This window comes from Thermobia domestica, chromosome 1, assembly GCF_964235325.1.
Source record: "Thermobia domestica chromosome 1, izTheDome1.hap1.1, whole genome shotgun sequence".
Lineage (NCBI taxonomy): Eukaryota > Metazoa > Arthropoda > Insecta > Zygentoma > Lepismatidae > Thermobia > Thermobia domestica.
In genome coordinates this window covers 166,726,019-166,741,257 of record NC_137454.1, presented here as the reverse complement: position 1 = coordinate 166,741,257, position 15,239 = coordinate 166,726,019, and the positions used below count along the sequence as shown (strand labels likewise).

The 15,239-nt window shown below is 37.1% G+C and overlaps 1 protein-coding gene across 2 annotated transcripts in view; it reads left to right on the top strand.

The window, feature by feature from the left end:
* The window catches only part of LOC145690806 (unextended protein-like), a 233,938-nt gene that overhangs the window by 132,639 nt on the left and 86,060 nt on the right, over window positions 1-15,239 (top strand). For both annotated transcript variants that reach the window (XM_081766103.1, XM_081766112.1), the window contains exon 7: window positions 8,064-8,177. In XM_081766103.1, coding sequence (XP_081622229.1) covers window positions 8,064-8,177 — 114 coding nt within the window. The remainder of the gene's footprint in view (window positions 1-8,063; window positions 8,178-15,239) is intronic.

The window sequence follows — 15,239 nt, the reverse complement described above, 5'->3', positions numbered from 1 at the left end:
GTGCGATTCGACAGCTTCCACTTTCTTTTTACCATCGACTTCTGTTTGTCATTTTATACCGTACGGCACTAGTAAATCATTTGTTATACGAGGGGGTACCAGAAATTTCGTGGAATCACCTAGAATGTGACGAATTACAAACTCCCTCGGACATGTATTTTATAGTTAAGTCCTTGTATGTTAACCATGCAAATTCTGTACTAGTTAGAACAACTCTTTATTTTTTGCAGCTAAATGACTGAATGTGCAATGATTGACAAGCTTGAGACACGGAGTGTCATAAAGTTCCCGCATTTTCAGAGGAAATGAGATAAGATACATGAAGAGATGAAAGAAGTCTATGAGGATGAAAAAGTCCATCCTATGAGATGGTATACAAGTGGAAACGGCAATTCCAGACTTGACACATGGCCATCGCGGAAGCCCCTAGAAGACCATCTTTCATTGATGATACCGCCTTGATAGAGAAAGTTGAGATGATCATAATGGAAGACAGGAGGATAACGATTGAAAGTGATGTATGTAATAGGCATGAGTTATGGGTCTGCCTGGAATACCATTCACAACCAGCTGCATCTTCAGAAAGTATCAGCATGGTGGGTGCCACGACTGCTTACATCTTTCCAGAAGAAAAATCATGAGGACGCTACAAAAGAAATGTTATTATTATTATTATTATTATTATTATTATTATTATTATTATTATTATTATTATTATTATTATTATTATTACCACAATGGAAAGAAAAAGTAACATAGTCGAAGGTATTCATAGGAACAGAAAAGATATAGAGTATGTCAGATGTTTCTTAGGTTTATATATGAACGCGATAATATTATTACGTTTATGGATTTACAGATAGAATTATCATTTTATAACAAGAAATGGAATATAAAGATTTGTTAGCTGATAACAGTAATGCAATTTGTTTCGCTCTTCTTCTAAGTAGAACGGTGAGGTGACATCTTAAATAGGATCATTATCGTGACTAGCGATCTCTATTGTAAGTTCGATCACTACTTGCAATTTGTGCACAGATAGGAGCAATTCCTTGGAACTTACTTTTGGCCAATAATATAGCAGTAAGGACGTGTTTAGTCCTTATGTGTTCAATTCTGGTCCAAACACGTTACTTGCGAGACAGTTACGAAGGTTGATACGGATGACGTAATTTTGTGTTGTTGGCATTTCACCTGTAAAGGAAGTTGTCTCAACTCTTAGACCCAGAGAAATTGATTATTTTTCATGTTAGTATATATCAGAAGTATCAGTTTTGTAGATTATAAAAATTTCCTTAATTGCCACAGCCGGAATCGAACTCGCGTCCCCAACATTATGAAACTAACGCTTAAGCCACTACTCTTAAGACATCACTGTACTGGGAGAAGGAAAAATGGAGCTGCAGTGAATTCAGTAATTACACACTTTTACGATTCCAGTGTAATAATGCTGAAACTTTCTGATTTCAGTCATGATAAAATAGCAAAGTATTATGCAGAAAGAATAGTCCAGAGAAGTCAACTTTAAATTGACAACTCGTATGTACGATGCGCTGACGTATGCTCTTGCCTCCGGCCCGGATTTTTCACGGCACGGCATTAGACAGATACTTATATTGATTGGAATCTGGTGTTTCAGGGCACTGGATTATTTTTTTAAACTTAAATAATTTAACAAACCTTCCTCAGTACCTTGTTCCCTATTTTGACGCGTTGTACTCACTTTTACAGTTTTTGCACTAACTCTTTAAGAACAGGGACAAAAACACAGAAACATGGAGGACAGTAAAAATCAGAAACACTATTCGCGCGTTCTACCCTTGCCTGAAGTAAAACAATAAAATATGGTGAACATACAATTTTTGATCTTCCATTTTCTATGTGGTGTCAACACACTGCGACTCATCATGCACCGTGACCCACTGTGACGCACCATCCATCGTAACCCACCAGTCACTATGACGTACTCTGACCCACCGACCCTCTCTGCTCACTGCATTGTAGACAGCATCTTCTGACGCGACAAAAAGCCAATGAACCACAAAATTACTCCCCCAAAATATGTTAAATCGCCTATATGTGTGATTTGTTTACATTAAGGTGAGTCTAAAAAACACTAAAAAAGTACCAAAAAGTACCCCGAAGGGGGCTCGAACCATCAACCTTATGATTACTGGGCGGGTGTTCTTCCGACTTCGCCACGGGGGCGACGAAGGAGACATTGCTTGTAAAGGGATACATCCTTGAGATCTTTTTAATTTGGTCAACCGGAGTGCTGTTTTAACCGCATATATGAGACGATAACTGTTTGGGATAAGATAAAATGCGTTCGCCATGTAATTTTATAACAAAATGAGGTGCGTCTATTTACTTTATTTCATAGTTCTCCCATACTCACTTTCTAATGATCGACGACAGTTGCCATCTAAATTCATACAATTATCGCACTCAAGATTTTTCACTCCATGATGTTGAGGCAGAGGTTATTCTTGACCTCCTGAGCTCACTTTAGGAACAATTCGTCAGGAAAAAATAATATATAATAGTAACCTCATGCACATGACTTGCGATATTTCGTGTTGGTACCTTCGCGATTCTCCGCGACGAATTGAAGGAGCGCGGACCAAAACGAAATTCTCGCTGTTACGCGGTGGTAACTTTAACACCCAGACGCCAGATATCTGTTTCGACTCGACGAAACCCTACCGGCAGTGGGACACTAGCGGCAATTCTTCGACTCGTCTCTATATTGACGATCGATGTTTACCTGCAAGTAAAAAGAAAACAAGTAGCTAGCTCTGAGTTTCGCAAACTAGTTGAAAAGAAAATATTGGATAAAATTTAATAATAAAGAAGGCATTTATGATAATTAAAACAAACTAAATTCTTGGCACGACAGTCCTTTGGTTCCTACCAGCGGGCTTACGTTGAAAGTGGGGATGTGTAGTCAACGCATCGACACCCGAAGTCCCTAATGCCGGCTTTCTAGACTGGAGTCCGCTACCTCTTACTTAAGGTAACTCCCCAGTTGTCCTCACGATGCTGGGACATCAAAATTGTTGAGTGCCTCTCCGGAAATTGAACTCATGACTACAGGCACCAATGGCACGCTCTCCGTCTTCTATAGACGAAAAGCTATAGTTACCCACATTATCTAATACAGAAATAAGTTCTGATTCTCTAATAGCTGCTGATGGTGATAGACAAGGTTCACCGAAGCATGATCCCAAACCCAAACTGAGATATTGATGTCACTGGAACGCCTGAAAAGTCATTGTGGATAAGTGAATTGCCCACTTGTCAGGATGAAGGGCGATGGTGATGTGAAATGCGGAGCTGTCAGAGGTACTACTTATGATAATTGGATTTATAATATTCTATGTTGCCATAAACCCTCTTCAAGAACCTAACTGTTAATCTTAGCTTTGAAAATGTTATATAAGGAGTTTTATTACTATCATTAGGTTGCATTAGGAATTATCGGATTTATTTTAACGCTTAACTTTTACATCTCTTCTGATTTACGAATATTTAAATCACGATTATCCCCTTAAGGTCAATTAATGATATTTTAAATCATTTCGAACCAACTTTATATATGGCTTGTCTTGTTATATGGGAATAATTGAGACCAGAAGCAGTCTACAGGCTAAGCCCAAAAGAATCTTGGCCGACCTCCTGATAAACCACGTCTTTCAGCAAGGTGAATTGTGGCAATTCGATACCCACATGAGGAAATCTTCGGTTCAGTGTGAAAGCTTCCATAAGAACCAGCACTCTAATCAGTGAAATGTGCTTTGCTAATTTTTATTCCATGTGAAAGTACCTAACTTTATTGCTAAAAAAGAAAAGGTGTTTATTTCAAACAAGTCGTCATTACAGTTTTCGTATTTGAACACGACATTCATGAAAAGTCATGTTAATGCGCGACTTGCCCCTGAAAAAGAATATTTATGTTTTTAGTTTCTCGTGTTCCCCAAAGTACATGCGGAATTAGTGCAAGTTCCTTCCGCTCGCATTACCTAGGTACAAACGACTACGATCTTGGTACTAGCACTTGTTTCGGTTTCCAGATCTCAAATATTTATCTTTCAGCCTGCTTCTATGTATGAATCCGAAATTTCAAATCTAGATAAGGTTCACCAAAATTCATAGTTTATTCTCGGTGCTCATATTGTGATTTACTAAATAATTATTAAATCTAATTGTAAGATATGCTTTTGATATTTTGAACAGACTGAGCAAGATAAATATACGTAAAAACTAGTCAATGCTTGTCTTAACTGTTTATGTTTTCTTAACTGTCAATGAAATAGGTGTATTGAGGAATTTTAAATATTCGAGTTTTGTATTCCGGTTTCAAATATAAATATGTGTGTATTTCATCTCGGTCCTGCAACCGGGTGGACCTAGATTCGACATTCGAACTCTCATCCGGATCAAATCAGATTATTTTTTAGTAAGGCAAGCATTTGATCTTTAGTGTAGAATGAAGGAGACAAATAGACTTGTCAATATTCGTCTTAATTTTCTGTTTTCTTCTTCACTGTCAGGACTTCGTGAAATTACTTTCGGCGAATTTTAGATATTCAAGTTTATCACAATTTGGGTGGGATGTGGGTTTGGATAAGAATCAAGATCTGAGATCAGGATTTCGGATCCAGATCCGAATTTCGAACCCAGATCCGATATCCGGACCCAGAACCGAGATCCGGATCCAGATCCGAGATTCGAGATCCGGATCCAGATCCGAAGTCCAAGATTCGGATCCAGACCCAGATCCGAGAATCGAATCCAAAGGATCCGGACCCAATCAGATCCGGATCCGGCCATCCCTAGCTCACACCACATAACCGAGCACCAACAATTTTTCCTCTTTTAAATTTAGAGAGGTCGCCCATTTAATACTATTACCGTCTGCTGAATTCACTGCATACTGCCGTTCTACTGCTTCTCACGTAGTACGTAGATTGCTCTAACACACCACGAGCAACAGCCTGGCACTGTAGTAGCCTCCTGATCGTTGACAACTCATAGATCTAACTGTTTCCAACTTTAGATGTTACCATTTTTTCTAATAACAATCTAAATGGGTTGTGAGTGGTATATTTATTTATGAAATAGAGCGAAACATCTGAATAATGGATAGTAATGGGTCATGATTATTTGCCATGAGATGTGTCAATTTCAGAGAGGCTGAACAAAGTTATCATGTGGTCTTTCGGTAATTTTATGCAGTATGTAATAAATATAAGCTAATATTGAAGATCTTCATTCAATGTTCGAATGACTGAGACATAAGAGACAACTGTCATTCTGTTAAAAAAAAAAAATCGCTCCTCAATTTTCTCTTATTTTTGAAGGGAAGAATGGTAAATTTGGGGGATTGCGCCAAAGTACATCGAGAAGATGGGTGCTGTGGGAGTAGATTATAAATTCTTTATTTTCATATGTAAGATTATTATAACAAGTAATAAGAGAGTTGTAAACTATTATGTGAATTCTTTTGCTTGTGTTCCTGTTTGTCAAAAATAAATTTAACAATTTTTTCCCCTCTCGCTGAGGGATGTCATCCCTCAAACATGACAGGCTAAGTAGCCATAGATGCCGAAAGCCCAGAAATCTAAATCCTAAATCCTAATCCATCTGGAAACATTAAACTTAGTATTGACACCGAAATTGCTTCTCAATAAACACTAGGTCTGCTTCGGAAATCCGTCTGCTTGCAGACCTCACATGAAAGCAGCAGCTCTTTCTATGGAGGGAATACTTTCCCTCTCTCGAGTTAGTTGGAAGATATAATTGAAGACCTGAATTACAGAACATCCCAAGTCCACCGGAGTACTTTTGTGATTTTAGAAGAAAGACAAGAAGATTATATTTAGCATGCTATTCTGCTTAGCTGAAATTTTTTAATAATTTTTTTTAAAAAAGTTTTGATTTGGATTTACGTATTATGCAAGTGAATAACCTTTAAAACATAGATGCTAACATAAAAAACAAAAACAAAAAAAAAAAAAAAAAGAAAACGCAAAATATGAAGAAACAGAGTGGACTTCGGATGTTATGCAATTCAGGTCTTCAATTCTTTCTTTCGCGACTGGTTTATATTTGTTTCACCGAATGCTTTAGGTTATCCAATTATTCCACAACTGGGCAGTAAGAGACACAAGAATTACTGCTTTACCGAATACTAGTGAAAAAGGAATTTATACTCAGAAAAGATCTGTTCTTATCTAACTCTCCATATTTCGAAGGTTGATTTGTTAGGCGTTGCCACTCCTCGTGGAACACCTTATTGACCGTCTAACAAAACAAATCACTAAGAAGATGTTACGTATGGAACATATTTTTCTTTTCCATAGAATTTCGAAGTAAAATATACTATCTGTCGGTTGTTGATTAATTGTCATCCTTGATCACTGGCGATTTCAGACTTTCTTTCCGGGGAGAGGGACTTTCAATATGATTGTGTATAAAAAGCAGTACTGCGAAAATACTAATGACCCACATTGAGCATGAAAGAAAGTATGGTTCCAAGGGTAATTTCGTAGCTCTGGAAGGAAGATACCCCTTGGGCCACCCCTGAAGTCATCATTGCCCTTGGTGATGTTTCTCTTGAGACTAGATTAACCCTGCACCACTCGCGCGCTGTTAGGTATCAACAACCTTCGCGTGGGGTCACAGTGACCCCACTTTATATTAAACGTATTTTTTATGTACGAAAAATGTTGCAGTAAACAACTAACTAATTGTTGGCCTTGAAGTAGACAATATAACAGACAGCTAGTAGGGTGGCCGGGTCAGAATTGCCAACTGTCTAGGAGAGCCAAACAAAAAATATCTCTCTGGGGTCATATTTAGCCCGCGCGAGGGTTGCAGGGTTAAGGACTGCCTTGTCTCTAAAACTATAAGTGTTTTTATTGGAAGAATTCTGTATCATCACGAAAGTTTTGTCTCGTCACATCTCGTCTCGCTGGCAACACTACGTGATAAATTTGATACAGTAGTTGAAGGTTTAAAATAAATACGTGATATTCATTTCAGTTAAAAGTTCATAGTGTTATTTGTAGTTTCAAATGTTCTTCCCTATTTGTGCTTCATTATGTGTAAGAAACTCACACGGTTTTACTTTGCTCTCCCGTCAGTCTTATCGACGAAATATGTTGGGTTAGCATCTAATAATAAGGCCGTGACCACTTCTTTCCTATCCATGGCCATCTTAAATGCATAAACTTCATGAATTGATAGCATGTGAAGTTCACATTTACTTGTCATTATCGCTTGTTTGTCAGTTGCTTATTTTTAACAGAAATTCGTTTGGAACGAGCAAAACGAGTAAAATAAAAATTAGCATTAAAAATGTAATGAGATGTAATAAATTAACCGGGTATGACAATCAATAAAAAAAAAAAATATATATATATATATATATATATATAACACCTTTAATTTAGAAACTTCATTTTATTAAAACTGGCGCGCTTAGTGCACAAGAGAATCAAGCTCTCTCTTGTTTATTTTCAACATATTAGATCTCTGAGATCTCTATCTGAATCTCCTTTCAGAGCTTAAAGATTCTTCTCCACACATTGTAAATAAATCTTATAATGTAAAATCAGTGTTATTTTTTTCCGCACAGCGTGCCGTACAAACTTTGTCCAATTTTACTTACAATTTTGGTAATTGAACTCGATCCCTTGTGCTCTAAACGCCCTAGTTGACTAATTTGCACAGATCAACTTAATGTGTAATGTCATATGCTTTACAAAACGTTTATATATTGTCTGAGATTAAAGAATAAGTTTACCCGTCCTAAACATAAATGAACCAGGAATATTTTTACCGAAGAAAATTAAGGAAAGTGCCAGAGTACAATAACTACTTCAAATTTGTTGTTGACGTTTCCTCTAACAGCCATTTGTTTCTTTGATTTATACTTTGCATAATAAACTCACTTATAATTTATTACCTATTGGAGCACAATGTTTAACGTTACGTAGATTTACATCACTGTATTCCAAACTTTGTTTCATCTTTAGAATGCTTTACTATCTTCCTAGGTAGAAGAGAAGGAGAAAGAGCTCCCTTGAATCCAGAACTTGGTGGATATTCTCACAGAGGAATTAGGATACCTCCACAGCTTCAAGTAGCAACATTCCGATATCTCAGTTCAAGTAAGTCAGTCTAATCCATGATTGCCAGACAAACTTTTTTTTTTTTTTTTTTGTAACGAAGCTTATTAATATTACTACTAAAAAGGAAATTGATCAGAGAAGTATATCAAAGTTTAAAATACTAGTAAATAGACTAGAGTTCGCTATCTCTTAATTCTTTCGGATGGTCACATTGTTAAATAATCTACTCTGTATTTTTGTGGATGAATAATGACCCACATCCTCACTGTGCTTCTTATGCTTAGTTTTGTTTGTTTATTGTTCCAAGATTATATTCCAAGGCTAAGGGAGACGGTGATGATGATAATGAACGAGATGGTAGAATGAAGAAAGTCAGGAAAACTCGAGAAAACCCACTCGGTATTTGTCCACCACAAAGCTCACATGGCGAGAGCAGGAATTAAACCAAGAACGCCACACACCAGATGTAAGTGCTTTAGCGCTGAACCACCACAACTCCCAAAAGCGTTTCTGTGGAGTGAAGCAGTAGTAAGCATTTTTTGAATCGCTCAATCAATTTAGCAAACAGGACCAGTTTTACATCCAATCTATATTGTTAGATAGTTCAAGAGCTCCGTAGCTATTCCCCGTCGTGGCAATTCCCTGTTGGTGAGTTTCGTAGCTTTTCCCGCAAGAATAATGTCGTCGCGGCTTTGCCCCTGAAAAGAACTGGACGTGCTCGAGGGCACAAAGTCAATTATAGGTGAATAAAATATGTAAATTTTCTAATACAAAATATTACTCCTATTTCTTCTCAGGTCAGCAATCTTTCAAGAAGAAAAAAGTACATGGAAATATAGTCTGGAGCAGGATAGGGAAAATTGGAAAGTTGCGTCAAACCAATCGAATATCAACCATTATTACATTAAATATTTTACTATTAATCACGGGCTGTGGTGGCTCAGGGTAGAGCGTTCACCTCCGGTGCACGGGGTCCTGGGTTCAAACCCTGATCCCGCCAAGTGAACTTTGTGGTGGACAAACTCCGTGTGCGTGGGTTTCTCGGGGTTCTTCCGTTTCATCCCACTTCTTCATTTCTCACGATAATTTCAGGAATAAAGATGGTAATGAAGTCAGAAATAAAGATGGTGAAGTTGTCAAAAAAATTGAGCGGAGAATGGCCCCCATAGCTCTGCCCATGCCTCGCAGTTAAAGGATTAGAAAACCCTGGGTGGAGCCACACACACACACACAAAAAAAAGCCGTTTCTAACTTACTCCGGAAAATAAGACTACCTGTATGGTTTACCGACTATATGAATCAATGGAAGAGTATACATTTCTGCCGTTCTTTTTCTTCCCACGACCAACTTCTTTCTCATCTCCAGGTTTTACGGATTTTTGATAAACTTGCTGAAATTATGCTAGATTTGGGCAGGATGCTAAAAGCAAGATGCTAGATGCTAAAGACATACAAATTATGCTAGATCTAGCATCATTATGCTAGATCTGGCAACGCTGCTTAATATACATATTGATGACTGTATTAAAATTAAAAGTGAAACAATAAGAAAACTCAACATTATTATTATTAAATACTGAAAATATAGACTAATTTGATTATTTATGAATTTCTTGTGATAAAATCTGAAATAGTTGTCTTTCGACCTGTGGTCGCTAGTTTCTGATCAGCAGTTTGTTGTAATTGCTGAATCAGCTGAATTTGCAGAAAATATTATCTGTTCTAAATAAGTAGCAGCTAATAATTTCTGCCCATTATGAAGAGGTTATTAAAACATTGGGGTTGAAAAAAGACTGTCCAGTCCGTATCTGAGACTGTCCGTAAAATAGTGGATTTTCTCCCATTGTAATCTGTATATTTTGACGGGACATGAAAATTCGACCCGCTATTGAGAGATATCCGTAAAGGGATATTTCACTGTATATCAGAAATGGCTGTATTGTAGCATAAAGTCATGCGCCTTCCCAATTAATACAAAAAGATAATTATTAACAAATGATTATGAACAATATTATTCTTGTATAGGAATGAGGAGAGACCGAATTTTTTTGTTAGTTTAGTATGGAGTTTGCAACCCTGAATCAAGATTGGTAACAGTATTGGGAGTTTAACTTGGCTCTTTCTCGCGTTAGCTTGTCTCAGAGAACAGCGATTTAAAATCCTGCCTTTACGTACAAACTTAATCACAATTTAGGCGCTTACGTGCGGTCAGCTAAAGAGAGAGGAGTGGAGATTAGAGGAAGTGGGCGGGAGAATTTTGCTTTTCATCACTGTGCTGACTTTGTGCATTCCACAGTCCACACAATCAGGGTGGGCGTAGGAGGGAAAAAAAAGACCCCGTGAGTCACGAGAGAGAAAAAATGACTCATATCATTTCAAAGGAGATATAACATTCCACTATTGTGTTTTTCAGTTGTAAAGCATCACGGGCAGTAGCCAATGCTGTGCGATATTCCGCGCGGTGTTGCCGGATTTCGGACTCCCCTTTCCCTTCTCGCTCTTCCTCTAGTTGAGATTATTACACATACATTGGCAACATTATTCACAATGTAAATATACTATTCCAGCAAACTCAAAGATTTTGGCTGTGTATCCTAGAAGTATATATAGCAACTGAATAACCTACCTATTAACTTATTCCAGTGGAACTGCTAAACGTTCGTCTTCAACACTACTTTCACTATCGTCTATGTCAATTAATATTTCGCCATTGTCTGAATCTGACTCTTGTAAATTTTTTATTATGAGTTCCAAAAATTGTAAACACAAAAAATAATTCTTCGAGATTCACTTCGTAGCACTTTTTTTTTTTTTTTTTTTTTAAAGAAAATTCCGCACTTGTACTTGGTTTCCTTAAAGACATTGTCAACTATAATTTTGGAGAACAAATGAACTACCACGAAAGAAAGCAACCTAGACACTGATGAATTCTGTTTATGCTAGAAGAGAAGTTGCGTTCCTACACACACAATCAGCTCCTTTGCTTCCATGTCTGTTCCTATAATAACATACTCTTATACTTGATGTAGGTCTCACAACAACAATCCATCTGATTCGTAAGCAACACGATATGGTCGAGTTTGTTTTGGGTTACAATAATTTATGACACCACTCAGACGCCTGGTGCTTTTGCATCCCTGCTAGAGTAGTAAAGAAGGAGTACGTAATTGGCCACACATACGTAAGGTATTGAAACGAAGAAAAAAAAATCATACTGCGTTTCTTCTGTCGAATAAGGAAGAATCTTGCATGAAGGCAATTTCAAAACAATATTAAGAATGTCCCATACCTTCTGTTCTTCCACACGAGCTCCCGCCGGGTGCAGAGGCTTGTTATTTAATTCGATCGCTTACTATTCTCAAGGGTGTAGAAACGGGGGAAAAGAGGGCCTTGACTTTCCAAACTATTTCCAGACCCGAAATGAGGTTCATCTAGTATATGTTTAGTAAACTTATTTAATAGTTAATGCAAATTAGGAACGTTTATAATAAAATACGATTTTTTAAAAAAGAAAACATCATCAATACAGTTTCTGTACCTAATTACAAGGACGCTGATTTCTCTGTAAATTGGGGGGGGGGGTGCATTCAGATGCAGAAAGCATATATGATGATTTTAAGACAAATTGCATTCAAATTATGCCTAATATTGCACATTTACAAATAAAATGAGGGGCCCTGGCTCCCTCAGTCCCCCCAGGATCTCTCACTACTATATTATTGCATAATAATATCTGAGTTGATATTTTTTCGAGTTTTTTTTCCTTTAGTACATAAACACAAAGTCGGATAAACAGACTGCTAGAAACAGCATTTGTTTTCTTATGAATAGCTTATTGATTTATCTCTTACAATCCGCTTTTCAACTTCAGTACTGTCAAGATCCGTCTTTTGTTAAGGTAGCATCGAGAAAACATAATATGTGTATAGTATACATGGTGAGTTAAAATGCTTTCATATTCTGAAATAGGTCATTTGTTCTGTTTTTAATGTGTGAAAAGCTTTCCTCCCCCTGAAAGTAATGTTCCCCTAGAACAACCTGTTGGTTACACCACTGATTATCCTTTAATAAAAGTTGAGTTCCATTTCCAAATCGAAGAAAAATCCACTGGAAATTAGACGGGACTCAACGCTCGTTTTACTAATTGTTTTATATGGAAACCTTTCAAAGCGTGTATCATGACAACCAGTTGTCATAAAAAGATGTAGTTTTCACGTATGTGTTCGTAATTCTTTCCTCTACTTCGTAAAGTGAGCAGTTAATGTGCTAAATCAATATTTCTAATAAGCGCCTCTGCTATTGTCAAGATTCGCAGTAGCGCGAGAAGTCAGCGTGCAGAACTGCTTGTCGCGAATTGTCAACACCGCTCAAAGCCAATTGGACGCCGCGTAAAGCCAACTTCTCATCTGAAATCTGCTGTAGATTTTCGTCGAAGTGTTGTGTTTTCTTTACGACGCTTATATATCAGTTATTACAAGGAAAAATAAAATACTATTTCAATGCAATTTAGGATTTCAGAATTTAATAAGACATGTGATGTATGTTAAGTTATTTTCCAGCCTAGTAGATAAAACATAACTTTTCACTAATACTTAGTTTTTGTATCCGTTTCAAATTACACTGTTAAGATGTATGTTAATGGGTACATACACTAAGAAAGAAAGTGTATATGGCGTATGTAAAAACGTAGGTTACATGTGTAAATCCTGTAGTTTTCGAACTTAACGTACAGTAAACGTATAACTGAAAAAAGTATATTTTGTACGTACTTTCCGTATAAGTGTTCCGAATAAATGTACTTTCCGTACGAACGAAAGAACTGTATATAGGTGGGCAGGATCCCGCATACAGATAGACGTATGTAACATATAGCTGACGTACGTAACACGTATAGGCCTATGTATGTAATATACGGAAGACTGTTAGATGTCAGACATCCTGCAACGGCATGATGTAACATCCGAGGGCAGTGCGTATGTAGCATATGGATAACGTATGTTCTGTACTGATTTCTGAAGTAAACATAAGGATTCCGTATATTTGTACAATATACCGCTGTCCAGATAACGGATTTTTCTCAGTGTAATTATTTTTACAGAATCGATTGAAAGGGTTAGTGTTACAGCGCTCATCTTTGGTATGAAGATTGACTGGTTTGATTCTCGCCTAAACAAGTTTGTGGTGACCAATATCATATCCGTGGGTTTTCTGTAAGTTCCCCCGTTTCCTTCCACATTCTCATTACACAAATTATTTCATAATTCAGTTTTATTAATTCATCCGTCTGCCTTGCCTAAAGGACAGTATCATGGGACGTACCACTAGAAATTTCATTTCTTTATAGAACCGATTGTAAAAATTCAACTGAAAAATAGGCTAAATAATGCCGGTAACATTAATTGATTTTCCTTTTTGAATAACTTGTATTCTTATTTATGCCGAATGAAGTGTGTAAAGTTAAACAATTCTGTATGTAAAACACATTTATTGGATATATGAATATACAATGGGATATCAGAATTTCAAGAATGCCTTCAAAGTAAAACATCACTGAAGGCTCCAAAGCAAAGATATGATTTTGCGACGGGAGGCTGCAAAGCCAGTCTCACCACAATTATCGATGTGACTTCCCTACTGTAGAACCCTAGAGCTGTGTATACCTACAGCTTTTTATATAAAATTTAATGCATACATTATTTTTTCGATTATGGGGTATCAGTTGAAGATTAAGAAAAAATAAGTTCAATATCTTCTCATCTTATTTGTTTTTGTTCTTTGTTCCCGATTCAGATAGTCAACGACTTCTTTACCTTTAGACTCTCACTCATAACTTTAGAATAACAGCCACGAGTAGAAAATCATTAACGGTGAAAACCACGACGAGGAATTTCTACGACGGGCAAAAGCCAGGTATAGAAGTCTCAAATGTTGTTTATTTGCCGTCTGGCCGGGGCATTAGTATCACTTGTGACAATATTACTCTCATTAATATTTATACGTATTCTGGCACTAATAATCGAATAGCACGGGAACAATTTTACTCTAGTGAAATCTTACCATTGTTTCCGAATGTTCCGACTAACATAATACTTGCCGGCGATTTTAATGTTGTCTCTAGAGCAATATATACCACGGGAAAATTTATTCCCGTCTCTTGCCCTACAGCAGTTAATTTCGTCAAAGCCTCTTAACCCATTTGTGCCCATTATCGACATTTGTCGACAACCTCTGACGTCGACATTTGTGAGGTTTCGGAACCTCTGAGGCTGAAATAAAAATCGGGGTAAACGGTACAACTTTTTTTCTATTGTCGGTTGGTATCACTGCCTACGATAAGGTCAGCGACATCCCGCTCCGAGATGTGTATTTGTAAGAGATATGAAAAATACAAACAAATATTTCGAAAAAATAATTTGGGCAGAAATGGGTTAAGGACGTCTGGGTACACTACCGGCGAGATATCCAATTCACTTTTAAAAATCCTACTATGAGCAGTCGGTTGGACCGAGTTTTGGCATCCACTAATTTAGTATTATCTATAATTGATATTCATTTAAGATTAGTCCCGTTTGGTGATCATTCTACAGTAATTTGGACATGTGAATTTGCGCTAGGTGTTTCTACAACCTATGGAAGAACAGCTTGGAAACTGAATACTCAATTACTTAATGACGTCGACACAGAATGTTTATTTAGAACTAAATGGACTTACTGGCTCAGACAACGCCACTACTACCCGACACTAAATGATTGATGGGACAAATATGCGAAGCCAAAAATAAGTTTTTTCAAATGGCAAAAAGCTGAAAAGAAACAAGAACAGCGTGAAACGCTGTTCTTTACAGAGCGCTCATGAACTTTGGATCCTGCCCAGCTCCCCGCAAAATATAATTGCAATTCAAAAGACAAAGGCATGGATAAAACAAATTCATGCTAATAATGTACGCAAATATGCTCATACCCTACCAGACGGAGACTGTCTGCCCGATGAACATATTACATTTTATCACTATATGGCACAACATAAATGTCGTGTTGGAAAGGTGATTGAGACACTGAATCATAATAATACCAAACTTACGACTCTTCCCGACATTCTAA